Source organism: Ranitomeya variabilis, chromosome 1 (assembly GCF_051348905.1).
Source record: "Ranitomeya variabilis isolate aRanVar5 chromosome 1, aRanVar5.hap1, whole genome shotgun sequence".
Classification (NCBI taxonomy): Eukaryota; Metazoa; Chordata; class Amphibia; order Anura; family Dendrobatidae; genus Ranitomeya; species Ranitomeya variabilis.
The window spans coordinates 1,025,306,965-1,025,333,956 of NC_135232.1; the positions used below are offsets into that span (position 1 = coordinate 1,025,306,965).

At 46.9% G+C, this 26,992-nt stretch overlaps 1 protein-coding gene across 4 annotated transcripts in view; it reads right to left on the bottom strand.

Moving 5' to 3' along the window:
* CENPU (centromere protein U) overlaps positions 1–24,359 on the bottom strand; it is a 190,764-nt gene extending 166,405 nt beyond the window's left edge. For 3 of the 4 annotated variants that reach the window (XM_077279588.1, XM_077279587.1, XM_077279585.1), the window contains exons 1-3: positions 24,214–24,359; positions 8,051–8,109; positions 5,718–5,769 (exon numbers count right to left, since the gene is read on the bottom strand). In XM_077279588.1, the coding sequence (XP_077135703.1) occupies positions 5,718–5,769; positions 8,051–8,088 (90 nt within the window). In that variant the 5' untranslated portion in view covers positions 8,089–8,109; positions 24,214–24,359. Of the gene's footprint in view, positions 1–5,717; positions 5,770–8,050; positions 8,110–24,100; positions 24,122–24,213 lie in introns of those variants that run through there. The other variant, XM_077279586.1, reaches the window with a different exon arrangement.
* Between the last annotated feature and the right edge of the window lie 2,633 nt (positions 24,360–26,992).

Below are 26,992 nucleotides of genomic sequence, written 5' to 3' on the forward strand. Positions count from 1 at the left end.
ATGACTGAACATCTGAACCAGCTCAATGTGAAAATGCAAGGCGTTGGTAATACAGTTTTATCGCTTCAACAAGCTGTGTTTGCATTTGAAAATAAGCTGGAACTGTTTATCGCAGACATTGAAACAGGTCGTTTAATACACTTTGAAAAACTGGGAGAGTTTAAAGATGCATGCACAGCAAATGACCCTGCACAACATCTTGATATTCAGCAGCTAGCAGGCTTTACATCCAATCTCCTGCAATCATTCAAAGCGCGCTTTGGAGAATTTCGTGAGCACACTCGTCTTTTTAAGTTCATCACTCATCCACATGAGTGTGCACTGGACAGCACTGACCTGAGTTATATCCCTGGTGTCTCCATCAGAGATTTTGAGCTACAAGCTGCTGACCTGAAGGCTTCAGACATGTGGGTGAATAAGTTTAAATCACTTAATGAAGATTTGGAAAAACTTGCACGACAGCAAGCAAACACAAGTGGAGAGAAATGAAACAACTCCAACATGCAGACCAGCTGATTGTCAAAACTTGGAATGCACTTCCTGTCACATACCAAACACTGCAGCGTGTGGGTATTGCTGTACTGACAATGTTTGGCTCTACCTATGCATGCGAGCAGTCTTTCTCACATCTAAAGAACATCAAGACTAACATACGTTCACGTTTAACGGATGGAAGTCTCAACGCCTGCATGAAGCTAAACCTCACCACGTATGAACCAGATTACAAAGCCATCAGCAAATCCATGCAGCACCAGAAGTCACATTAATGGTAGGAAGTATTCTATTCATCGTTGGTTAGCAACAGCATTAAAACGTTATTATGTTATAAAAAAAAAGAGTTCGGAGATTTGTTGTTCTTTAAAATTAAATACAAGTCAATGTGTGCACTTTATGTACAGTGAGACTATTTAATAAAGTTCAATTATTTATTACGCTGGGTGTGCCTGCTTGTATGTACCACTTTAAGTAGTAAATGCTTTAGTTCCCTATGGGTCTGAGCCTTTCTTTTTTGTTCATTTTCTGTAAGACCAACACTTTTAAAAGGGCCACTGACAGATACAATTGCTCCAGCGGTCACTTAGTACACAAAGGAGTGTTCCTCTCTGCTGCACTAAGCCACCGCTGGACCTAAACAATAATTCGCTGTAAAATAATAAAATAGATAATTGACATAACTGACAATGCGTTGTGTGACATGTCCAACATTCCAGCTTCTTTCTTCTGCGAATGCCTCAAAGCTGGCATTCTCTCAACATCAGGTGGGAAGAATGCCAGCTTCCAGTCATGCGCAGGAAAAAGAAGAAGCCAGACTGCTGGACTGATGTCATGCATCGCAAGCTCACAATGTAAGTTATTTATTTAATTTTTTTACTGCTAATTACCATTGTTTCAGTCCAGTTGTGGCTTTATACAGTAGGGAGGAGCATTCCTTGCTGTACTAAGTGAACATTGGAGCGATTGATCTGTCAATGGCCCTTTAAACATATTGTACGGCTCTCGCGGAATTATATTTCAAAATATGTGGCGTTTACGGCTCTCTTAGCCAAAAAGGTTCCTGACCCCTGAGCTAGATGATGGACGTATGGCACAACTGTGGCAGTATCCGCTTGAATTCGGATGGGGTGACCCGCCAGAAGGCAGTGGACATGCTGTAGGACTAGCCGTACCGTTAGGATCTCCAGAACAATGATTGGGAAAAGAAAACTGGCATCGGTAGTCACTAATAACCATTGAACTGGGAGAAAGGATCTCCGCTGGATGGGGGAAGAGCTCAGAGACTACCCTCTGAAAGCCTGTTTGACCTGCAGAAATCGAGCAGAGCAAAGGAAACTGCTTCATTGCCGTCACCATTTTTCCTTAGAACCCTCCTAGCAAATCGAATGGAATGAGGGGATGAGTGATCAAGTGCGCGAGCTTCCTGTTGAAGGGCCACGGCCTTGTCTCAAGGGAGAATTACCAACCTTCTGGAAGTGTCCAGGATCATCCTCAAAAAGGATATCTGCTGGGCTGGAAATGTGGAAAACTTGTCTAAGTTTATCTGCCAGCCCAGGTGAGAGAGGTTATCGCAAGTGATCTAGATGACTCAGCAGTCCTGGAAGAGTGGCTAGAAAGTCGACCAGATAGGGCAGGACGACCACGCCTCTAGGGTGCAAGAGGAACATGATAGCCGCCATGACCCTTGCGACCACTCTGGGTGCAGTAGCAAGGCCGAAGGGCAAGGTTGTGACTTAAAAATGCTGTTCGCGAATAGAAAAGCGAAGGAATTTTTGAAGAGGGGAAAAATAGGAATGTGAAGGTAAACATGCCGAATGTCGATGGATGCCAGAAACTCCACCTTTTTCCGTTTAAGTAATGGCTGAGCGGAGGAACTCCATCCAAAGGAGGACCTTGTCAAGTTTTATAGAAGTTTGAGGTCCAGGATCGGTCTTACTTTTCGGTCCCCTTTTTGGAACCTAGATCCCTTAGATCTAGACCGTCCTGGACAATTCTTCCACTGCTGGTTGGGTCTATAGGAAACATTTTTGCTTTTTCAACGCAGAGTACGCTTCCATACTCTGAGCTATAATGCCCTTCTGGGTGTAATGGCATTTGCTGCTGACAGCGCCGCTTAACTAGCAGCATCCAAGAGACGTGAACCAGCTAGTCTCCCGCTCAAGAAATTTGATTGACCAGCTGTACTGTCTTCGTGAAAAGGTTACTGATGTGAATCAAAGTAGTTAAGGTCTCCGACCAGGAGACCATTGCTCTAGCAACCCATGCGGTGGCTAAGGAAGGGTAGAGCACTCAACCTGAGGCTGCAAGACGGAACTAACCACATTTGCTATCTGACAGTCCGTTGTAATTTTAATTGATGACCCATTGGGCAGGAATACTGGTAGACAAACCACAGGAGATTCTACCTGGATAATCTGCCAAGTGGCAGGATGCGCGGCTGCACCCAAGACAGGAAAAGCCGTCTCGCTACCTCCGCTCTCTTTTGACAGTGCGGAGTTAAAATGATGAACCCTCGATCCACCACCCTCTTAACAGGGAAGTGGAGAGGGATCGTCCGCCTTCTTGCATCATCCGCTAAATAGTGGAGATGCAGAGAGGGGTGCTCGGACGCCAAAAAAGGGTGCCACTGTACATCCACAGAGTTCAGGTCACCGGGTGGACAGGGTTGGTTACGGTGTTAGGCCTAGCTGCAGAAGAGTATACATGGAGGCGACACTCCATGTGCTCGTCTATTGATAGTGTGGGGAGATCGGTGCCCTTTAAAAGGACCCGTCGCCCCTAAGAAAACAAGACCAAGCATGGCATCCCACGTCGTAGGGTGGTATACGTGGCGGGGACACCCCACATGTTTGCATATTGCTTATCCGGACGCTCCCTGTCTGGGTGAATGACAAATGCTCTGCGAGGTAGTTTAGTCTCCTTATGAGGGACACTGCGTGATCTAGAGTGGAACCGTAGCCCTCATCAATCTACAGAGATTGATTGAAGATATAAATAGGTGAATCCATTCTCTTCTGAAGCTCTGGCAAGTCCAGATCCAAGGCAATATCCAATCCATATTCTGAGTCTTGTTCTCAGCAAATCATTGGTGAGGGAAATCAGGAAATGAAGCTTTCATCTCCTAGACGCTTGTACGTTTCTAGAATACTTGCGGTCCCTGCTAGCCGACAGCTCCCATGTAGGAGAGGAAATATATATATATATATATATATATATATATATATATATATATATATATATATATATATATATATATATATATATATATATATATATATATATATATATATATATCGGTCCTGCGAGCACTCCGAGCTACAGAGGGTTCACGGAGGGCTTCAATCTCTTGATCACAGAAGCCATGGGATGTGGCAGTGATGAAGCCCACTCAGGGGAACTAGGTACTCTGGGATAAGCTGGGATCGGCGGCGGAGGGTTCCTGAGTTCATTTAGGGTGACTGGCTTCGGACTGGTCATGTGTCTTTAAGACAAGGGAAAACTGGTCATGTGCCTTTAAGATCAGGTAATACTGGTAATGCGCCTTTAAGACCAGGGAATGCTAGTCAAATGCCTTTAAGACCAGGAAATGCTGGTCATGTGCCTTTTAGACCAGGGAATCTTGATCATGTGCCTTTAAAACCAGGGAATACTGGTCATGTGCCTCTAAGACAGGGGACTAATATGGGTCATTCATGTAAGTACAGGAGGGAAGAGGACAGTACTTCCTTACCCGGCTGCAGAGTCGTTGAGCACCTTTAATGCAAAAAAACATAGCCTCTGCCGACCGGGTGGACCAAGATGGCCACCTGGAGTTACAGAGGTAATAAAGTCTCGCAGAGAGCGAGAGGAGCCATTTTGGGGGCGGAGCCACAGAAGCGATGTGGGTGGAGCCTCGTGACTTCCATGAATAGGCCCAAGCCGGGGCCTAAATTCCTGCAACCGGCGGGAGCAACACCAGGGGTAGAATAGAGGGGCATTGGGCCAGGAAAAGCAAACGCTCCGGTGCCAGACAGGAAACGCCAGAAAGGATGGTCGGAGCCGCCTTAGCGCGCCATAGTGCGGGCGTGACTTCCGGGATGCGGCCTACACATCGGCCGAAGCCAGGGGCTAAATTTTTGCAGCCGGCGGGAGTGTTACCTTATGGAGGTGGGCCACAGGGAAGCCATGTTAATATCCCACTGCAGGGGCTCAACGCCGACTGGATCCACTCACCATTGGTGCGCATCCCGGCATGGAGCCGACCGTGGATGACTGGGTTTCAGTGCCGAGGAAGTGCGCACTGTGCTGTTCTGCTGCAGGTTAGGTATTGCAGCGTGGACGGTGCAGGGATAAAGCGATAACCCTCCATCCACCATCCCCTTTTAGGGAGGTGGAGAGGAACCGTCCGCCTCCTTGTGCCATCCGCTTTAACAGTGGTGGTACAGTGGGGGCTGCTCGGATGCCAAAAAGAAAAAGCCTCCGTACATCCACGGAGTTCAAGCCCCCGGGTGGACTGGGCAAGTTGTCCAGCAATAGGCCTGGCTCCAGGAGAGGATACATAGAGGCGACACTCCGCGTTCTCGCCTGTTGATGTTTCGGGGGAGATCGGAACCCTGAAAGGATCCGTCGCCCCTTTCACTCCGTTAATTAAAAAATAAAAAAGTTTACAGAAAAGTAAAAAATAAAATAAAAAAGATGGGGTCTGAACCAGACCCAAGTGCCTCCTTCAGACACTAAGCAAGAACTGGTTAGCTGAGAGCCAGCAGGAGGGTGTATACTGCAGAGGAGGAGCTCACTTTTTTGTATCACTTAGTGTCAGCCTCCTATTGGCAGCAGCATACACCCACGGTCTGTGTCCCCCAATGAGGCGAAGGAGAAAAATGGAGACGCTACGGGTATCGGAAAATGGCTCGATTTTTTTTTTTTTAATCAATGTTTGGAATTTTTGTTCACCACTTATATAACAGAAAAAAACATTGTGGATTTGCACTTTTTTTTGCAATTTCACTGCACTTTGAATTTTTTCCCGTTTTGCAGTACACGATAAGTTAAAAACCAAAGGTGTCGTTAAAAGGTACTACTTGTCCCGCAAAAAACAAAGTTATGGCTCTGGGAAGAAGGGGAGCAAAAAACGAAAATGCAAAAACGAAAATACCTTCGGTCATGAAGGGGTTAATATAAAAGAAATAAAACAAAATAGAAATACTAGACGTTTCAATTGAGAGAGAAGCAGGAAAACTTACTTGTTTGATGTGTCCTGGGCTTTTGACATTTTGACTTTTAAGGCTTTTTGTCCTACAAAATAACAATGGGTTAAAAAATAAAACCTCATATCTGTGACCCCACAGCACATTATGTGAGTTTTTCATGTACAAATATTTGACCTGTCGACGTGTTTCTCCTACATAGTACGATTACAGCGATAACAAATTTATAAGGTTGTTTTATCACATTTTCGTGGTTAAAAAATTCTGAGCTTGGTATAAAAAAAAAAAAAAAAAAAAAATTTTTTTGTGCCGCAATTTTGACAGATATTCTTTACAATTTTTTTTCTAGTTTCCTTAGGAGATTTGAACCGGTTTATTGTTCATAGGAGGGCTATAATGATAGCTATGGTAGAATTCAGCAGGCCCCCCCGACTGCCATAGTAACCCATTAGCAAGCGTACTGGTAACCTAGTCATTTAAGTGGCACTGTTACGACAGATGCTGGTTGTGTTAAATAGGCAGGATAGAAGGCAGGATTCACATATTGATCACCGAGATCGGAGGGGGGTCTGACATCTTAAGGTACCGTCACACTCAGCGACGCTGCAGCGATATAGACAACGACCCGATCGCTGCAGCGTCGCTGTTTAGGTCGCTGTAGAGACGTCAAACACAGCAGCTCCACAACGATGCAGGAGCGATCCTGTGACGTAACGGTGACTCACTTATCATTCTCACAGGTCGTTAGCTCCATGTAAAACATTGCTGACATCGTTGCTTTTGCTGTCAAACTTGACGATACACGCCGACCTGACGACCAAATAAAGTTCTGGACTTCTAGCTCCGACCAGCGATATCACAGCGGGATCTAGATCGCTGCTGCGTGTTAAACACAACGAGATCGCTATCCAGGACGCTGCAACGTCACGGATCGTTGTCGTTCTCGTTGTAAAGTTGCTGAGTGTGAAGGTACCTTTACACTTCTATCAATCAGATGTTATCACCAACAGTGACCAGGTGTTAACGGTGAATGGACAAGTGCATGATAACTCTGTACACTGAGTAGTGTCTGCTCCCAGGTCCTGCAGATCCTAGCCATTTCAATAGCAGCAGAGCTACATCAATATCACAAGCCGAGAATCCACCTTTAGCTGCTTTTCAACACGTGACATTTATGTATGTCCCACATTGGGTGCCAGTATACGGAGCAGGCTCAAGAGCTGCCAGCTGGTATCTTCCTGAAATAGCAGTGATCGGAGCTTGCGCCAGTTGCTGCCAGTTAACCTTTTAGATGCACAGTCCATCAAAGAAATAAATAGCGTGATGGCCGATGTACATGTGCTCTGGCACTCATCGACTTCCTTAGCGACGTATTCACAGAATGCTGATTGCTTGTAATGGTAGCCAGGGGCCTGCTGAAACCCCCGTGGCTGTCATCTTGGTCCACATATTAAGTGCAACATGTGGCTGAGCTTTATAAGCTGATGTCACTTTGACCATATACTGGAATACTAGACTACTGCATTATTTAGAACAAGCAATGGCAGGTTAAAATTCTCTAATGGCACATCAAAATTAAGTAAAAATGTTAAATATACAAATAAAAGAATATATAAATTTCAACAATCCACCTCTTCCCACATTGAAAATAAATTAAAAAAAAAAAAGTTAATTTAGTATCGCTGGGTCTGTAAAAGTTCAAGCTATCAAGATAGAAAAATTAATTATCCCATGTGGTAACGTGGTAAAAAAACGAAAACCACAAAATAAATGGTTTTTTTTGGTCCCTGCACTTGTCCCTGAAAAGTGAATAAAAACAATCAAAACAATACTATGTGCCCCAAAATTATATTACTTAACATAATTAAAATGCCAGCTCGCCACACAAAAAATAACTTTTATTCATCTGTCGATAAAGCTATGTCTCAGAAAATGGCGACACACCAAATTTTTACATTTAACTTAAATTTTTTTTAAAACACTTAAAAAAAGAAAAAAAAAAAAAAAAACCTCTAGAAGTTTGGTTGCACCATTAATACACAGTTAGAATTCCTGTTCACAAAACATGTTAACTATACAACAAAACGCTGTAAAAACAAAATCCTTAAAACAATGGAGCCTTGACTTTTCTTTTTCTAAACATACTTGGTATTTCTTTCCATTTTTCAGTAAATTGTATGATACAATGAATGGTGTCATTCAAAACAGCAACAAACGGACAAAAAAAGCCGTTACATGGCTTATGTGGACTAAAGGATGAAAAAAAAGTTGTGATAAAAAATTTTTTTTAAAAACACAAAAGTGCAAAACTAAAGAACTGTCTTGGCAAGTGATTACATCTAGGACAATGTTCCTTCCGGTGAACTTACGATTGGTTTATATTCTTCAACTTCTTGCGTGGAGGCATTTTCTGTTGTAGTTCTCACATCTAGAAGGAGAGATACGGTACATGGAAGATTGTAACTACTTACTGTTATGAAGGTTTAGAATGAGAAAATATATTATATATATATATATATACACACACACACACACACACACATACACAGGGTGGTCCAAAAGTAGGTGGACAGTATGTGTAGCGGGGTTATGAAGGGGGAGATTTATCAAACATGGTGTAAAGTGAAACTGACTCAGTTGCCCTTAGCAACCAATCAGATTCCACTTTTCATTCTTCAAAACCCAAAAAGTGTCAGTGATTTGGAAAAATTACATGAGATGCATTTCAAGAAATTAATACCCAAAGAGACTTGTGCAAAAATGTTTGCTGAAGCGTAAGAGCAGACTTCAACGCCGTACAAATTGTGATGGAAAACAATTTGAGCACCTGCGTTGATAAAATTTAAGGGCTTTTGTATTATTGTTCAGAATAAAATTTAATTGTCAATGTTATGCTTGTGTTAGTAAATATAATTTTATATATAAATCAAAATAAATATTATATATATATCTACTATATAATTGTCTAGGGGTCACTTCCGTCTGTCTGTCTGTCACGGATATTCATTGGTCGCGGCCTCTGTCTGTCATGGAAATCCAAGTCGCTGATTGGTCGTGGCAAAACGCCCACGACCAATCAGCGACGGGCACAGTCCGGCGGCAACATGTCCGGCTCCTTCCTCCCCACAGTCAGTGCCCGCTCAATAATCCCCTCCAGTCAGCCCTCACACAGGGATAATGGCAGCGTTAACGGACCGTGCTATAACGCACTCCGTTAACGCAGCTATTATCCTGTGTGACCAACTTTTTACTATAGATGCTGCGTATGCAGCATCAATAGTAAAAAGATCTAATGTTACAAATAATAATAAAAAAAAAAAAGGTTATTCTCACCTTCTGACGTCGCGGCTGTCCTCGGCAGTGCAAGCGGCAGGTTCCGGTGCCAAGGATGCTATGCGAGAAGGACCTGCCATGACGTCACAGTCATGTGACCGCGACGTCATCACAGGTCCTGCGCTAATACCAACCCTGGGACCGGAAGCTGCCGCGTGCACCGCACACAGGCACCAGGACTTCAAGGGGCCTTCGGAAGGTGAGTATATGTTTATTTTTTATTTTAAGTCTTTTTTAACCACACATAGTGCCCACATTGCTATATACTACGTGGGCTGTGTTACATACTGCGTGGGCTCTGTTATATACTACATCTCTGTGCTATATACTAAGTAGCTGGGCAATATACAACGTGACTGTGCAATATACTACGTTGCTGTGCAATTTACTACGTGCTGTGTTATATACTACGTAGCTGTGCAATATACTATGTGGCTGTGTCGGTTCTGTTATGTACTACGTCGACTGTGCAATATACTATGTGGCTCTGTTATATACTACGTGGCTGTGCAATATACTATGTGCCTCTACAATATACTACATGGCTATGTTATATACTACGTGACTCTGCTATATACTACGTCCCTGACCAATATACTGCATAGCTGTGCAATACACTACGTGCCTGTGCAATATACTACGTGGATATGTTATTTACTACGTGGCTCTGCTATATACTACGTGGCTGACCAATATACTACGTGCCTGAGCAATACACTACGTGGCTATGTTACATACTACGTCGGTTGTGTTATACACTACGCCACTCTGCAACATAGTACGTAGCCTGTGCTATATATTACCTACATATTCTAGAATACCCGTTACGTTAGAATCGGGCCACCATCTAGTGTGTGTGTGTGTGTATGTGTGTGTGCATGTGTGTATGCATGTGTGTATGCATGTGTGTATGCATGTGTGTATGCATGTGTGTATGCATGTGTGTATGCATATATCAATATCATAGTATTTATGTAAAATAAATGACAAAACATAAAATAGAAAAAAAGAACTGTCCTGTGTAACTATGTAATTCTTAAGCTGCAAATTACCAGCGCTGTAATGAAGATAAACCTGATAAAATATCAACAATGCCCAAGCCCAACGAGAATGGTATACTGCCAGTAAGGGTCACAAGAGTGCACTGGAAATATTTACTATCTACTACTTGTACCAGGTCTTGTGAACACTTGCTTCCAGAGGTAATCCTCGGTTGCATATACAGTAGATAACCCTTATTGGTGGACACTTTTGCCTGGGCCCTGTTGGTGATATTTTATGTCAGTTACAAAGCTGAAAATGTTCTCTCTTATAAGTATTACACTAATTGCGCATCAAGGCAGACATTGGCATATTGCTCCCAGCTGATTAATATTTTGCGGAAACAGGGATTTTTGTGTTATCACTGTAAAATCCTTTTCTCCAAGCCACTCACTGGGGGACACAGGACCATGGGTGTTATACTGCCTGCCACTGGGAGGACACTAAGAAAACTTGAAGAAAATTAGCTCCTCCTCTGCAGTGTACACATTCATGCTGGTTGTAATCGAATCAGTTCAGTGCCAAAGAAGTAGGAGCTTATAACTATCAAACAGAATACAATATGTCAAACCAAATAACAAACAGAAGCCATCAGGCTAACAGGGTGGGTGCTGTGTTCCCCAATGAGTGGCTCGGAGAAAAGGATTTTACGGTGAGTACACAAAAATCCCTGTTTCGCCTCATTGGGGGACACAGGACCATGGGACGTCAGTCACTGGGTGGGAAACAGCACACAGCTGAAAACCCCATGTACCGTAGTTTACAGATGTGTTACCGCCAATTGTAGAATCTTTCCACCAAGGGCCGGATCTGCAGAAGCCTGAGCATGAATATTGTAAAGCTTCACAAAGGTATGCAGGCTGGACCAAGTCGCAGCTTTGCAAAGTTGTTGTGCCGTCGCCTGATGCCGAATGGCCCAAGAATTACCCACTGAGTGAGTGGAGTGTGCCTTAATCCCCGCTGGGAAAGGCTTGCCTCTGACACGATAAGACTCTTGAATCGCCGAGCGAATCCACCTGGCTATTATAGCCTTAGAAGCAGGTAGATTTTCCTGAGCCCCTCCGGAAGCACAAACATGGCATCCGACTTGTGGAAAGGCGCAGTCCGTGAAAGGTACCTTGTAAGAGCTCTCACCACATCGAGTGTGTGAAGAGCCCTCTCAATACGATGGACAGGTGCTGGACAAAGCGAAGGCAAGACAATGTCCTCGTTTAGGTGGAAGGAAGAGATGACCTTAGGTAGGAAGGACGGAGACGTGCTCAAGACTACCTTGTCTTGGTGGAAAATGAGGAACGGAGATCGGCAGGATAGAGCCGCTAACTCCGAGACCCATCTGACTGACGTTACCGCCAGCAGAAATGCTAGCTTACAAGAAAGCAAGGTTAGCGATACATCCTGCAGCGGTTTGAAAGGAGCCTCCTGAAGAACACCTAGGACCAAATTAAGATCCCATGATTCCAACAGCATTTTATAGGGAGGTACCATGTGGGCCACCCCCTGAATGAAGGTCTTCACCTGCAATCTAGTCGCTATCCTGACTTGGAATAGGACAGATAAAGCATAAATCTGGCATTTCAGAGAAAGAAGCGCTAGACCTGACTCGAGACCAGTCTGGAGAAATTCCAGAATGGAAGGGAAGAAAACACGAGGGGGGGACACACGTCCACAGTCCTTGCACCATGAGAAAAGTCTTCCAAACGCGATGATAGTCATAGTTACTCACCGATAACGGTGTTTCTCAGAGCCCATGACAGCACACCAGAGAGGGGATCCGCCCTTCAGGGACACGAAACCTACAGGATAAAAGGGCGGTACCTCTCCCCTGCATCAGTTTTGTTTACAGAGCATCGGAGGTCCTCCAGGTTAGTTACAACAACAGAAAAAGTACAATTTATCATATTGCTTAACAGGTAAACACCGTGTCTATATAAAAAGGCACTTCACACAAAATAATGTGCTCACCGCACACGTGATGAGGGGGGGAATAAGTAGGTGCTGTCATGGGCTCTGAGAAACACCGTTATCGGTGAGTAACTATGACTTTCTCAGTCGCCCATGACAGCACACCAGAGAGAATTGCAGAGATATATTGGTTAGGGAGGGACCACAGCCTGTAGAACCCTTCTTCCGAAGGTTAGGTCAGACGAGGAGGCTAGGTCTAGGCGATAGTGTCTGAAAAAGGTTGAAGGTGAAGACCAGGTGGCCGCCTTACAGATTTGGTCTAATGGTACCTCTGACCTTTCGGCCCAGGAGGTCGCCATAGCCCTTGTAGAGTGGGCCTTCAGTCCTTGTGGGACGGCGTTCCCGGTGGATGAGTAGGCCAAGGCTATTGCGTCTGTTACCCATCGTGCTATAGTGCTCTTAGAAGCTTTGAGTCCTTTCCTAGGCCCCTGGAAACAGATAAAAAGAGACCCTTCCTTCCTACACTGTTGGGTGGATTTAATATATTGGATTAGACACCTTCTCACATCTAGTGTGTGGAATTTTTCTTCTTTCCTATTTTTAGGGTCTGGACAGAAGGAAGGAAGGATTATTTCCTGGGACCTGTGAAATATGGATGCTACTTTGGGTAGATAGGCAGGGTCTGTTTTTAGTACAACCTTATCATCCAGGATTTGTGTAAAGGGAGGGTTTGCGGACAGGGCTTGGAGATCACTTATTCTGCGGGCCGATGTCAGGGCTATTAGGAGGGCAGTTTTAAGTGATAGAATCCTAAGAGGTATTGACTCTACAGGTTCAAACGGGGGTTCTGTCAGGGCTGACAAGACCAGGTTCAAGTCCCAAGTTGGTAATTTTTTTACTGTTACAGGTTTAGACCTTGCGGCTGCTCTGATAAACCGCATCACCCAAGGGTTTGCTGCTATGTTTTCACAGTAAAGTGCTCCTAGAGCTGATATTTGTACTTTTAAGGTACTTATTGAAAGGCCCAGGTCTAACCCCTTTTGTAGAAATTCTAATATTTCAGTCACTGGAACCCCGTCTTGTAACCTGACCCCGGAGGAGGATAAAAATTTTTGCCAAGTTTTACCATATATTTTTGTGGTCACTGGTTTTCTACTTTTCATTAGTGTAGAAACTAGTTTGTTAGAAAAACCTCTATCCCTCAATAGTGACCTCTCAAATTCCACGCTGTTAAGTGGAGATTCTCTGACTGGGGGTGGAACACCGGTCCCTGAGACAGAAGGTCCGGAAGATCCGGAAGGACCCAGGGATCTGTGATCGATAGCATCCTCAGCCAGGAGAACCAGGCCCTTTTGGGCCAGAAGGGGGCTATTAGGATAAGTCTGGATTTGTCCTGCCTGATTTTTCGCAGAACTGCTGGGATGAGGATGATGGGAGGAAATGCGTATGCAAGAGTGTGTGTCCAGGGAATCGTAAATGCGTCTACTGCCCGAGGATTCCCTCTGGGATCTAAGGAGCAAAAGGTTTTCACCTTCTTGTTGTGCCTGTTTGCAAAGAGGTCTATTACAGGGATGCCCCATAAGTCTGTGATTTTTTTGAAGATTCCCTGATTCAAGGACCATTCCCCTTGTTTTAGTTGGGTACGACTTAGAAAGTCCGCTTCCTGGTTCTCTACCCCTTTTATGTGTAGGGCTGATATGGATAGAAAACTGTTCTGCACTAGGCTGAGAATTTCGGATGTAGTTTCCATTAGTGTTTGAGACCTGGTACCCCCCTGGTGATTCAAGTAAGCTACAACTACTTTGTTGTCTGAAAAAATTCGGACGTGATGCCCTTGTAATTCTCTTAGGAAAAAACGTAGTGCATGATTCACCGCTCTCAGCTCTTTTTGGTTTGAGGAAGTCTCGAGTTCCTGACTTGACCATACCCCCTGAGCGACTTTGTTGTTCAGGTGAGCCCCCCACCCTGTGGGACTTGCGTCTGTTGTTACTATCTGAGGGTTTTCTATTACCCATGGAATCCCTTTTGATAGATTGGTGGGATTTAACCACCAGTTTAGGGAATGAATAACAGGCGAACTTAGAGTCATGCGACCCTCTAACCGACCTCTCAGTAAACTCTGGTTTTTTAAAATGTCCCACTGGAGGGGTCTCGTGTGGAGCTGCGCCCACTGAACTGCTGGAAGGCAAGCAGAGAGGGACCCTAGTAACGACATCGCCTTCCTCAGAGACATGGATGGTTTTGAGCAAGCTTCCGACACTAGATGTAATATCTTTTGTCTTTTCTGAACTGGGAGGCGACATTCTTGGGAACTTGAGTCCAAAGTAAGACCCAAAAATTCCTGAACCCTGGTTGGTTCCAGTTTTGATTTTTGAAGGTTCACCAACCAGCCTAGTTTTCCCAAAATGTCTATCACTCTTTGGCAATGCTGACTGCAGAGTTGGGCCGAGCTGCTGACAATCAAAAAGTCGTCCAAATATGGAACGATTAAGATGTCCTCTTCCCTTAGATGTGCCATCATCTCTGCTACCAATTTGGTGAAGATGCGAGGTGCGATTGATATGCCAAAGGGAAGGGCTCTGTATTGGTATTCCCTTATCTGCCCTTTCATGACCACTGCCAGTCTGAGGAATTTTTGAGAATTCTTGTGGATGGGGACGTGATAATACGCGTCGCTGAGATCTAGAACTACCATGAAACAGTTCGGAAACAGGTTTTTTATTGTCGACTTTATTGATTCCATTTTGAATCGTTTGTTTTTTACGTAAGTGTTTAGTTTCCGTAAGTTTATTATGGTCCGGAAAGACCCGTCTGGTTTGGGAACCAGAAATAATGGGGAGTAGAAACCTTTCTTCCTCTCCAGAGGGGGAACTTCCAGAATGACATTTTTGTCCAATAATTTTAGGATTTCGAGTTCTAGAGCTTCTTGTTGTTGGGGAGAAGACCTCGGTGAAGTTACTACATAATGTCGGGGGGGTAGGGAAAAAAATTCTATTTGAAGACCCGCGTGTATTAGATTTAGTATCCAGGGGCTGGTAGTGATTTTTTCCCAGGCCGGGAGGAATTGAGACAACCTCCCTCCCACCCTGGGGGAGATGTCACTTAGGGGGGGGGTTTCTTATCTCGTGGGGAACTACCGAAGAGGAAACCTCTTTCTCTTCTTTTCCCATCTTCCCAGCGGTTTTGTTCTCTTGGCGGTCTTCTTCTAAAGAATTTCCTACTCCGAAAGGGCCGTTTATTGAACGTTTGAGGTAGGATGGGGAACCCTTTCTTTTTATCGCCTGCTTTTTGCAGGATGTCGTCTAGAGTCTCTCCAAAGAGAAACTTGCCTTCACACGGAATAGAACACAGTTTGTGTTTAGTTTGTAAATCTCCTGGCCAGCTTTTGAGCCACAGGGTTCTGCGTGCGGCATTCGAGAGGGCTGCAGATTTAGACGTTTAATCGAATCGGCAGACGAATCGGCTAGAAATGCCGCGGCACCTCTAATCATGGGAATAGAGTCTAACACCTTATTTCTGGGTACCCCATCCCTCAGTTGTTTCTCTAAGTTGTCAATCCAGATCATAAGGGAGCGTGACGTGCAAGCCGCTGCTATGGCCGGTCTCAGGCATCCCCCCGCCGACTCCCAGGCACCTTTGAGAAAGGTGTCGGCTCTCTTGTCAAGAGGATCCTTTAGGGTTCCCATATCTTCAAATGGTAACGCGTATCTTTTTGAGGCTTTAGCTACCGCCACGTCGAGTTTGGGAGCCTTATCCCATGAAGAGGAGGATTCCTCTTCAAATGGATATTTTCTTTTAATAGAGGGAAAACTGATGCATTTTTCCTCTCTGGTTTTTCCCACTCTCTTTTGATTAAGGTTTGTATATTTTCATTTAGGGGGAAAACTTTTCGCTTTTTTTGGCATAGTCCTCCGAACATGACATCCTGAACGGTTTTGTCAGGACGAGGGTCCAATACACCCATTGTCGACCTCACTGCTTTAACAAGGCCGTCAACCTCGTCTAAGGGAAAACAATGACGACCTCCCCTTTCGTCATCTGAAGAAGAGAAGGAGGAGTCCTGTGTATCTGAGTTTACGACATCAGAGCTGGAGGAATCGGAGTTCCTATAGGGATTAGGTTTTTCTTTACTGACTTTCTTTCCTCCTTTAAGGGTTTTAAAAACAGACTCTACCTCTGTTTTGATTACGGAGCGTAACTCAGAGGCAAAGTTTGGTGTCTCCTCGCAGAGGACTTGACCAATACACGAATCACATAACTTTTTATCCCAAGATTGCGGTAATTCTATATCGCATAATGGGCAGGTTCTGTGCTTTGTTTTTGCCGTTCTCTTCCTTGCCTAGGATAAAGGAGAAGAGGGACCCCAGTTACAAACAAATGAGCTTTCACGAAGATCACTCACCAATCAGACGCAGCCACAGGTACCGGTTCTAGAGGAGGGGTAGGATCTTGAAGTGAGAGATCCGTAGATGGTAGCTGATTCACCACACTGGAACTCTTGCTACGTTGTGTGGAATGGCTACCAGACCGAGAACTCCGGGTGCCCGCAGAGGTTCGCTTCTTCTGTGCGTCCGGTTTCGGTCGTTGGTGGTGGCGCTGCTGCTGCTGCGGTGGCGGCGGCGGCTGGAGCTGCTGGTCGCTGTCTTCCATGGCTCTATTAGCTTGGGACGGCATGCAGCAAGGAGTTTCCTATGCGCACCATCTTTTAAACAGAGCGCTTCTTAATAGCCCCTCCTCTGTGGCTGCGTGAAGGAGGAAGCGTCCTTTTTTTTTTTTTTTTTTTTCTCTGACATGCTACTGCGCATGCGCGCGCCGTCAGGGACCCGGAAATGAAGCAATCCAGTTCCGGGGCAGCGCCATCTTGGTACACCTTAGTTACAGCGCTGCCCCCGAACCGGAAGCCACATACTACCTCCGGTGCGGCGCCATTTTGGAAATGCCGGCGTCCTGAGTGTGGCAGAGTGTCGGGAGCCCCAGCCTCCTATCCGGAGTGGCGGCTACACTTCCTCCCGCTCACGCTGACGGCCCGTCGGTCGCAGCCGTGGCGGCTTCGGACACCGCACCAGCCGTGGCAGGGGCCTCCCCGCTGCCAGGACTCGGACTGGCCGGCTCCGGATTCCAGGCTTCTTCACGGTTCCAGCTTCTCAGGTACCGTCCAGAAGGTTCCCCGTCAGGGACAGGAAACCAAAACTGATGCAGGGGAGAGGTACCGCCCTTTTATCCTGTAGGTTTCCTGTCCCTGAAGGGCGGATCCCCTCTCTGGTGTGCTGTCATGGGCGACTGAGAAAAATGCGCATTGACGCGGGCTTCCGAGCGCTAATCATGGTAGAAACCATCTGTTGGAAAAAAAACGGCTTGGGCTAGAACCCAGGATTCAACGGCCAAGCCGTTAAAAACAGAGTCCCTGATTTCTGGTGGTAAATCGGGCCCTGAGAAAGCAGGTCAGGACGATCTGGCAACCTCCAGGGAACGTCGGCGACGAGTTGTACCAGTTCCGCGTACCACACTCGCTGGGGCCAATCTGGCGTGACCAGAATGACTGGGATCCCCTCAGCTCTGATCTTCCTGATGACTCTCGGAAGTAATGGGAGCGGGGGGAAACGCATAAGGAAGGCGAAACTGATGCCATGGGAGAACCAGTGCATCCACCCCGATGGCTAGCGGATCGCGAGAGGGGGCATGAACTGTGGAACCTGTGCATTTAGCCTCGAGGCCATCAGATCGACATCCGGCGTCCCCCAGAGATGGCAAATTTGCTGAAAAACTTCCGGATGAAGAGAACATTCTCCTGAGGCGAGATCCTGACGGCTGAGAAAATCTGCTGCCCAATTTTCTACTCCCGGGATGTGGACTGCTGAGATGACCGAGTGATTCCTCTCGGCCCATCGGAGAATGTGACTTACTTCGAGCATAGCAAGCTTGCTGCGAGTGCCCCCCTGATGGTTGATGGACGCCACAGTCGTGACGTTGTCTGATTGAATCCGGATGGGGCGACCTGCCAGAAGATGATGAAACCACCGAAGGGCCAACCGGATTGCTCGTATTTCCAAGAGATTGATCGAGAGACACGATTCCACAGCGAACCAGCGTCCCTGGGCTGTGTGATGACGGAAGATCACTCCCCAACCTAGGAGACTGGCGTCGGTGGTCACCACCAACCAACGTACTGGGAAAAAGGATTTTCCCTGATCCAGAGACCTCACCGTCCACCATCTGAGCGTCTGTCTGACCCGGTGAGACAGCCGGACCCGACGGTCCAGAGAGAACGGGTTCCTGTCCCAGGCTGTCAGAAGCGCATGTTGCAGATGATGGAGCTGTAGCTGGGTGAATGGAACCGCCTCCATTGCCGCAACCATCTTGCCTATAACTGTCATCCCGAACCGAATGGAGTGAGGGACAGATCAGGAGAGCATCCGGGCTCCTTGTTGTAACGCCACAACTTTTTCTGGAGGAAGGTTCACCAACCCCCGGGAAGTGTCTAGGATCATGCCTAAGAAGGGTATCTGCTGAGCTGGTACTGGCGACGATTTGTCTAAGTTGATCATCCAACCCAGGCGAGAAAGAGTATCCACCGTGATGCTTACGCAGTCTGCACAGGCCTGACATGATGGGCCTTTGATTAATAGGTCGTCTAGGTATGGTAGAACAACCACGCCCTGAGAATGAAGAATGGACATGACTGCCGCCATGACCTTGGTAAACACCCTGGGGGCGGTGGCGAGGCCGAAGGGCAAAGCTGTGAACTGGAAGTGTTCGTCGTGAATCGCAAAACGTAGAAATCGTTGACGAGTTGGAAAAATCGGGATATGGAGATAAGCACCCCAGATGTCGATGGATGCGAGAAACTCCCCCTTCTGCATTGAGGTGATGACAGATCGGAGGGACTCCATTCGGAAGTGATGAACTCTGACAAATTTGTTTAACAGTTTTAGATCCAGTATGGGGCGCACTGTTCCATCCTTTTTTGGAACCAAACAGGTTTGAGTAAAACCCTTTGAACCTTTTTTTGCGGAGTGCGTCTATGGCTTGGTAGAAAGCCTTAGCCCACGATTCTGTTTTGGGGGAACAAGACTGGAAAAAACGTGTGGGCGGGGAAGAAGATAACTATCTTGTATCCGGAAGACACCAGGTCCCTGACCCACCTGTTGTGAACGACCGACAGCCAGGCTTGACGGAGCAAAAGCAGACGGCCGCCTACTTTGCTAGTATACCGGAAGGAGTCATTGCGCAGAGAAATCGGTGGGATCTTTACGCGGAGGATGCCCCAAGCTGGAAAAAGCAGACAGAGGGCCAGCTCGTGTAGCCGCGAAAAGCCTGGAACCGGGACTTTTTTATTTTTTTTTAAAGCGGAATCCATGCGCCTCTCTCTGAATCATAATGCCCTCCTGATGGTGATGGCAGCTGCTACGGCTGCAGCACAATTGGCTGCGTCTAGTGAAGCGTGTGTCACGTAATCACCAGCCCGGGAAATAGCTAGACTAGCTGCCTCAGGAAGGAGGTTACTTTTTAAAATGAATTTAGAAAGGTCCTCTGCTCAAGCGGCCATAGCTTTAGCCACCCATGTCGCAGCAAAGAATAGAGAAAGTGCCGAGTCGGAGGCTTTAAAGACTGACAGAGCAAGATTTTCAATCTCTTGGTCAATGGGATTTTTAATCGATGAGCCGTCAGATAGGGATAAGAGAGTTTTTGATGAGAGGCGCGATATGGGAGGATCTACTGATGGAGATTCTATCCAGCTCTTCCGTAGATCAAGAGCAAAGGGATATCTTGTTTCAAGGGGCTGCTGCCCAGTGAAACGTTTGTCCGGCCAATTCCTATATCTTTGAACAACGTCCATAAACTAGGGGTGATTGACAAACACCCTATGGGGATGTTTAGCCCTTTAGAAGGATACCGCGTAATCTTATATAGCGGAAGAGTCTTCCTCCACCCTCAGATTCTTGTTGATTGCCTCGATGAGGGTATCTACCGTCTCCTGATACTCCTGCGAGTCCGGGTCTATGGAGACGTCCGACTCGTATTCTGAGTCGTGTTCTCTGCAAACCCCTTCAGAGGGGGAGCGCGAAGTGGGACTCACTGACCCCGAAGCACGAGAGTGCGCAGGGGACGTGGTATGGGTGCGCTTCCTAAAATCTTGTGCGGATCTTGCTAGGTAACGACCTCTGCTGGTTGACGGTTCCCATACACAAAGGGAGCTTTCCGTACCAGGTAAAAGGGTGCCCTGAGACTTGAGGAGGGGTCCCGGAGAGACTATTGCTTTGACCAGAGAAGACAGACTGTGCCAGAGACGTAGCCCACTCAGTGGGACTAGGTCCACTAGGGTCGGCATTAGTGGATGGCTCCTGGACGCATGCCGGGTCACAGGCTGTGCAGAAAGGGGTATTATGGCCCTGGGGTAATGAAAAATTGCAAGTGGTACATGAGGTAAAAAAAAACATTTTTGTTAGCCTTCCTTGCTTTAGGCTGCGACATAGCGTACCATTGATACCCCACTCTACTCAGGGAAGTGTACTGCAGAGAAGGGGTTAAGCTCAGTTTTGTAGCTTGCCCAGGTCCTGTGTCCCCAAGGATGATGTCCCTTGTCCGCGCTCTTTATTGCTGTTCCTGCCCACTCTGCTGTGCCAGACACCCCATAGAAAAACCGCAGCCCCACGCATGTGTGTCCAAGATGGCTGCCGAGAATACAGTGATGCTTCTCGTTTGTTATGAGAAGTGCCTGAAGCACAGAGGGGACCGCTCCTGTGGGCGGAATTAAAGGGAACCTGTCACCCCCAAAATCAATGGTGAGGTAAGCTCACCGCTGTCAGGGGCTTATCTACAGCATTCTGTAATGCTGTAGATAAGCCCCCAATGTTACCTGAAACAGGACAAAAAGAGGTTAGATTATACTCACCCAGGGGCGGTCCCGCTGCGGTTCGGTCTGAAGGGTGTCTCAGGTCCGCTCCGGCGCCTCCTATCTTCATTCCATGACGTCCTCTTCTGGTATTCACGCCGCGGCTCCGGCGTACTTTGTCTGCCCTGCCGAGGGCAGAGCAAAGTACTGCAGTGCGCAGCTGCCGGGCCTCTCTGACCTTTCCAGCGCCTGCGCACTGCAATACTTTACTCTGCCCTCAACAGGGCAGACAAAGTACGCCTGCACTGGAGCCGCAGCGTGACGACCAGAAGAGGACGTCATGGATGGGAGGCGCTGTACCGGACCTGAGATGCCCATCGGAGCGGGACCGCCCCTGGGTGAGTATAATCTAACGTCTTTTTCTCCTCTTTCAGGTAACATCGGCAGCTTATCTAAAGCATTACAGAATGCTGTAGATAAGCCCCTGATGACGATGAGCTTACCTCACCATCGATTTTGGGGGGCGACAGGTTCCCTTTAAGGGTAGAGTCGGGCCTAGTCCTGGCAGAAGCCGGGGACTCAATTTCGGACCATGGGCAGAGCCGCCCGGGGGGGTTGGCGGAGGAAGGAGAGAACCGCAGCCTAGTCAGGCCAGAATCCGGGGACTAAATTTTCGGCACTGGCCGGCGCGCAATGAGAGGGGAGCGCGGAAGTAGCGAAAATGCCACAGGACATCCCCTCCAGGGACCAGGACCTTCTCTGCGCCTGAGGAGAGCCCTCCTGCCGCCGCTGGATGCTGCAGCGCAGATGTAGCAGAGCCGAAAATGTGCTGTGCTTGACAACCCATCCAATCCACCATCCCTTTGATAGGGAGGTGGAGAGGGACAGACTGCCTCCTTCCATCACCCGCTTTTACTCAGTGGTGACGCAGTGAGGGCTGCATGGACGCCAATGGGGGGCCTCTGTACATCACATGGGTTCAATCCCTAGGGATGGGTCAGGGCTATTATCCGGCTGTATGAGACCAAAAAGATGGAGTAAAAAAGTCCCAAACAACATAGTTTAAAAAACAGGTACAAAATTTATTAATCAACAACACATAACTATAAGTGTATATCTGCTGTATGCAGTATATACCAAACAGAAAGGTATGGCAGAGGAAACATATCGATACATCAGGTTACATGCGGCCAACACTATCCATCTCTGGGGTACACACTAATCGATGTATATGTCAAAGGTAGGGGTCCTGAAATCATACAGTAATTCACATGTCACAGTATCCCCATAGTGGTAACTCAAAATCATTTATAAAGATATGTGCTTACCCATAAAACAGTCAGAGGAGTAGACCGCACTGCACCCGACGGCCCCGGACCCGCGTTTCGCGGTTAGCTTTCTCTACCCCCTGTTGTTACTGTATGATTTCAGGACCCCTTCCTTTGACATATACATCGATTAGTGTGTACCCTAGAGATGGATAGTGTTGACCGCATGTAACCTGATGTATTGATATGTTTCCTCTGCCATACCTTTCTGTTTGGTATATACTGCATACAGAAGATATACACTTATAGTTATGTGTTGTTGATTAATAAGTTTTGTACCTGTTTTTTTAAACTATGTTGTATGGGACTTTTTTTTACTCCATCTCTTTTTGGTCTCATTTATCCGGAGTTGTCCATTTGAGTGGATACCCTTGCGGTGTCCAGGGAGAGTTACCGTATATACTCTCAGGTATACTATAGACTAGTGCTTTATGTTTATATAGATCTATTATCCGGCTGTAGCCTGGCTCCGGAAGGGGGTACATGGAGGTGACACTTCGTGTCCCCGTCCGTTGGTGGGGTGATTGGGACCTTAAGGGAACCGTCGCCCCTAAAGTGAGCCCGGGCATGGCAAAGAAACAATGCAAGAGGGGGTACGGGGAGACGACACTCCGCGTTCCTGCCTGTTGATGATTCGGGGAGATCGGACCCCTGAAGAGGTCAGTCGTCCCTTCGTTTCGTGAAGGAAAAAGAGCAACAATACTAAAAATTTAAAAAGTAAAATAATAACATTGGGGTCTGAATCCCAGACCCAAGTGCCTCCTATGGACACTAAGCAAGAACTGGTTCGACTACAGATAGCATGAGGGTGTATACTGCAGGGGAGGAGCTAATTTTGCTCAAGTTTTCTTAGTGTCCTCCTAGTGGCAGGTAGCATAACACCCATGGTGGTCCTATGTCCCCCAATGAGGCGAAAGAGAAAGGGAGGATATTATACTAATGAGAGAGATATGGAGATGAACAGCACTAGGTTCAGCTCATCCCCTCCATATGTGACATATGATGTACAGTTGTGGCCAAAAGTTTTGAGACTTTTCTTCTCTGGACAATCATGTCCCAAACAGTCTCAAGGGGGCTTCATCAGAAAAAATAAATTTGCAGGAAGTACAGGGATTGGACTACACCGGTATTTTCACTGAAGCCCCCTTTAAACTCTTTGGGACATCAGGAACAACGATTGTCCGGAGAAGAAAAGGTGAGAGCTCCCATGTTCTGTGTCTGCCAACAGTGACGCGAACTTTACATAAACTTCATATATTTGTCAATATAAGATCATACAACTTCCGAAATAGTACTTCACGCTCCGCTATAAAGTGGTGCTACTAATGGCTGTTCCCTGACCCTAGTAATATACTCACCAGCCGCTGTCTTCTTCTGCTATTTCCAGCGCCGCTCCAGTCCTGATCAGCCATCTTGTGACCGCCGCTCTAGACTGACCAGAAGTCAGAAGTAATGGTCACACGCTCTCAGTGTAAGGCTGGGACAACCTTGTTCTGGCTCACAGACTTACATTGAGAAGTGCTCGCCCAGCAAACACTGGAGCGATCCGACAGATAAACACTAGGAGACGACCAGAGTGGTGCTGATAACCGCAGAAGACGAAACCTGGCGAGTACAATACAGGAAACGTACATTAGTGGCACCATTCCAGAGCTGCAATAAAAACCCCATCGGAGCGCTGCGTCAATAACCATAGGAACAGAAAAGATTGAAAACAATAAAACGGCGTAAAAAACAGAATTTGTCTCAGTCTCAAAACTTGTGGCCACGGCTGAGCAATCATCAGAAGAGGCTCTGATCTGGTCACAGTGCATGAGCGCCCTCTGGTGGTACACGCTGGTTTAGCATGTCTCAGGTACAGCGCAAAGAGCGAATGTGCTGCTAGAACTGGAAGAATCAGGTGTGGGAGCTTCTGTCAGGTTCAGATGGGATTTGTAGTTCTACACCACTCAGCGAGACATAGTCTTCCCCCCTATGTTCACCTCAGTATAATGCGCAACGTCTGTGATAACCCGGTACAGCTCATTACTACACAACAGCCAGCATTACACACGGTATACGGCATGCAGCGCATTATCGGACGGCCCCACATTACCTGCCAGATACTTTTAGACACCACTTTGAATTTGGCTCAACCATTGGTTTGCAAGTACGAATGCATCATCACAGAGCGCGCCCGCGCCAAACCGAGGAAGAGGTATGGAACGCAAACAAAGCGCTCACTTCCGGTGCTTTATGATGACGCGCTTGCGTCACTTCCTGTTCTATAGTTTTTCTTTACTGGTTGTTTAGACAACGTAAGCCCCTGCGTGTGAAGGCAGATAGTTGACCACTGAAATGCCAGTGCGCATGTGCCGTTCATTCAGCCACATGCGAGACTGTAACTGTCGCCATGGCTACCGTGGGGCTTTTGCAGGTTACAGAGCCCTGGCTTCATTTGTATTCCGCAGCGTTATGAAGAGATCAAGTGATTTGTACAATAAAGTGTAAATAAAAGTTTCACACTCTTCTTCCCCCAAAAATAGCGTTGTTCATGAAAAATTATAAGTGATAAAAATCAGTAGCGTGGTCCCAGCCGTCATACTGATCCCGGGGATTATACTACTTCCTGATAAGTTAGGGTAGCGCTAAGAAAATGCCAAAGATAATGAACACGAACATGCATTTATATTGTATAAGTTCTTGCTGAGCACGTCCATTATTTTGTCACTTGAGGTTTCTAAAAACACAAATCGGTTATTAGCGGTAAGCTATTGTTCATTCGGCCTGGAAGACACCAGTTTATATAATGCAAATAAATTAAGAGACAAAGAGGACACAAAAAACCTCCCGCAAACTAGCTCGGAAGCAGCTCGAAGAACTGAGCCATCCATCCTTCAGGTGGTTTCCTCTTGGAAGCTGCAACAGTCCTATGAAAATGACAGCAGCAAAAACGGCAAAGAAGATGCCCAAGATACTTCAGGGAAAGCTCGGACGGCGTTCTCCTGTAACGTCTGGTTTCAGAACCGATGTGGTTCTGCCAGCGTCTACATGACGTGTGCACATTACCTTGTAGTGAACCCCAAAATGGCCGTCATAAAAACTAATGCTTGTCTGGACAAAAAAAAAACCCACAAGCTACCTTGATGGAAAACAAATAGTTGTGATGTAGAAACAAGATGAGGCCTCTGCTTGTGTCTCTGCATTCTAGAGGGGGGCTCATTCCAACTAATTTATGCCTCTAAATGAAATATGGAAATGACTCCTGAGGGAGAAAAGAGTTAACGTTTCTGGGGATCAAAAAAATAAAAGCACGAGTTGTATTTTTTTTTTAACCCGAGGTCACACATTCAGTATTTGGTCAGTATTTCACCTCAGTATTTGTAAGCCAAAATCAGGAGTGGAACAATCAGGGGAACCGTATAATAGAAACACGTCACCACTTCTGTATTTATCACCCACTCCTGGTTTTGGCTTACAGATACTGAACATGTGACTGCAACCTTACATGATTATTCTCATGAACGCTCTACAGTAGGGCTTCAGCTCCTCAGCCTCCCCGCTCTGTAAAGTGCTGCAGAGCAGTAGCCGCAACCGAGCTGCTGTCCAGTTACTGTCTGGCACTTACAGACAAGGGATGTTCAAGTCCCATTGTGCTGTAGGGCGTGGGGGTGCATCACACTCAGGTCTCCGCAGCTTCCAGGCTTCTGTCCATCGGAACCGCCGTACACAATGCATGGGATTCCAAGTTCTTTGCAACAAGCAAACATTTACTAAACAGTCCAAGTTCATCAGCTGGGTACAACAAGGCTAGGGCACAGCAATTCAGACTACCTTCCTCCTTAGTACAACTATTCTATTCTACCACCCGTTCATTCTGGACTACCCCCAAGACCGCTGACTCCATCAGCCTCAGGAATTCGTTGTCAACTCCGACCACTAATAACTCCATGTCCAATGGCCTTGTGATGTCAGAAGACCAGGCCTGCTCCATGGCACCTGACCCAAGTGCAGCGCCCCAGAGTCCTGGTCGTTGCAGTACTGTAGCTCCGCCACTAAGGGGGGCTATGGTACGTCTGATGGCACTGAAGGAGTTCTTCTGACCAGGTATCACAGACACCAATACATTTCACAGTCTGGCCTCCAGGGGGAGATAAGGGTTCTATTTATTAGGCCACTCCTCACAATCTGGTAAAACTGGGGGTTAGGCAGGAAGTTAGAAAGAAAGCTGACTGGGTTGGAACCAGGCAACACCTTGTGGCAGAGGGTGTTGTAGGGGAAGATTCAGAGGGGTCCCTGTCAGGGGTGGGATCCTGACAGAGGCCTAGCAACCAGAGAGAACGTTACGGGACCGCGCCTGCACGATATAGCGGCGGTACCCCAAGAAAGGACAAGAAGCGAGGTATATTGTGCTGAGTGAGAAACGAGATCAACGCAACAAGGGGAATACCAGTAGGAGTCGAGCTGTAAGACGAGGCAACATCCTATTGAGGCGCATAACCGGTGGCCGGAACGCCGAGGAAGTATAGAGCTCCAAGCCAAACTTCAAACCTACGGCAGGACAGTCAGCTATAGGCGGGCTGTCTCACCCAATTGACCTAGGAAGACACAGGGGGGTAACAACAGGAGTGCTCCGAGCCTCCCCGTCATACGGGTGCGTCCGAACCATAAGATCTGGGGGACGTGGAAGAACATCAGAATCGAGTTGTGAGGGAACACGAGAAACAGACACAACAGTTGTGAGGACTATCCCGTGGTGCTCAGCAGGGAAGGACTACAACACACAAGCGCTAGCAGGTAGGCACAGATTTCCACCTGCAAAGGGAACTCTGGATGTGCCAGCGGACCGACCAGGCTTGCGCAGCCCGGTTAACCGTATTCCGGATTGAGGACCC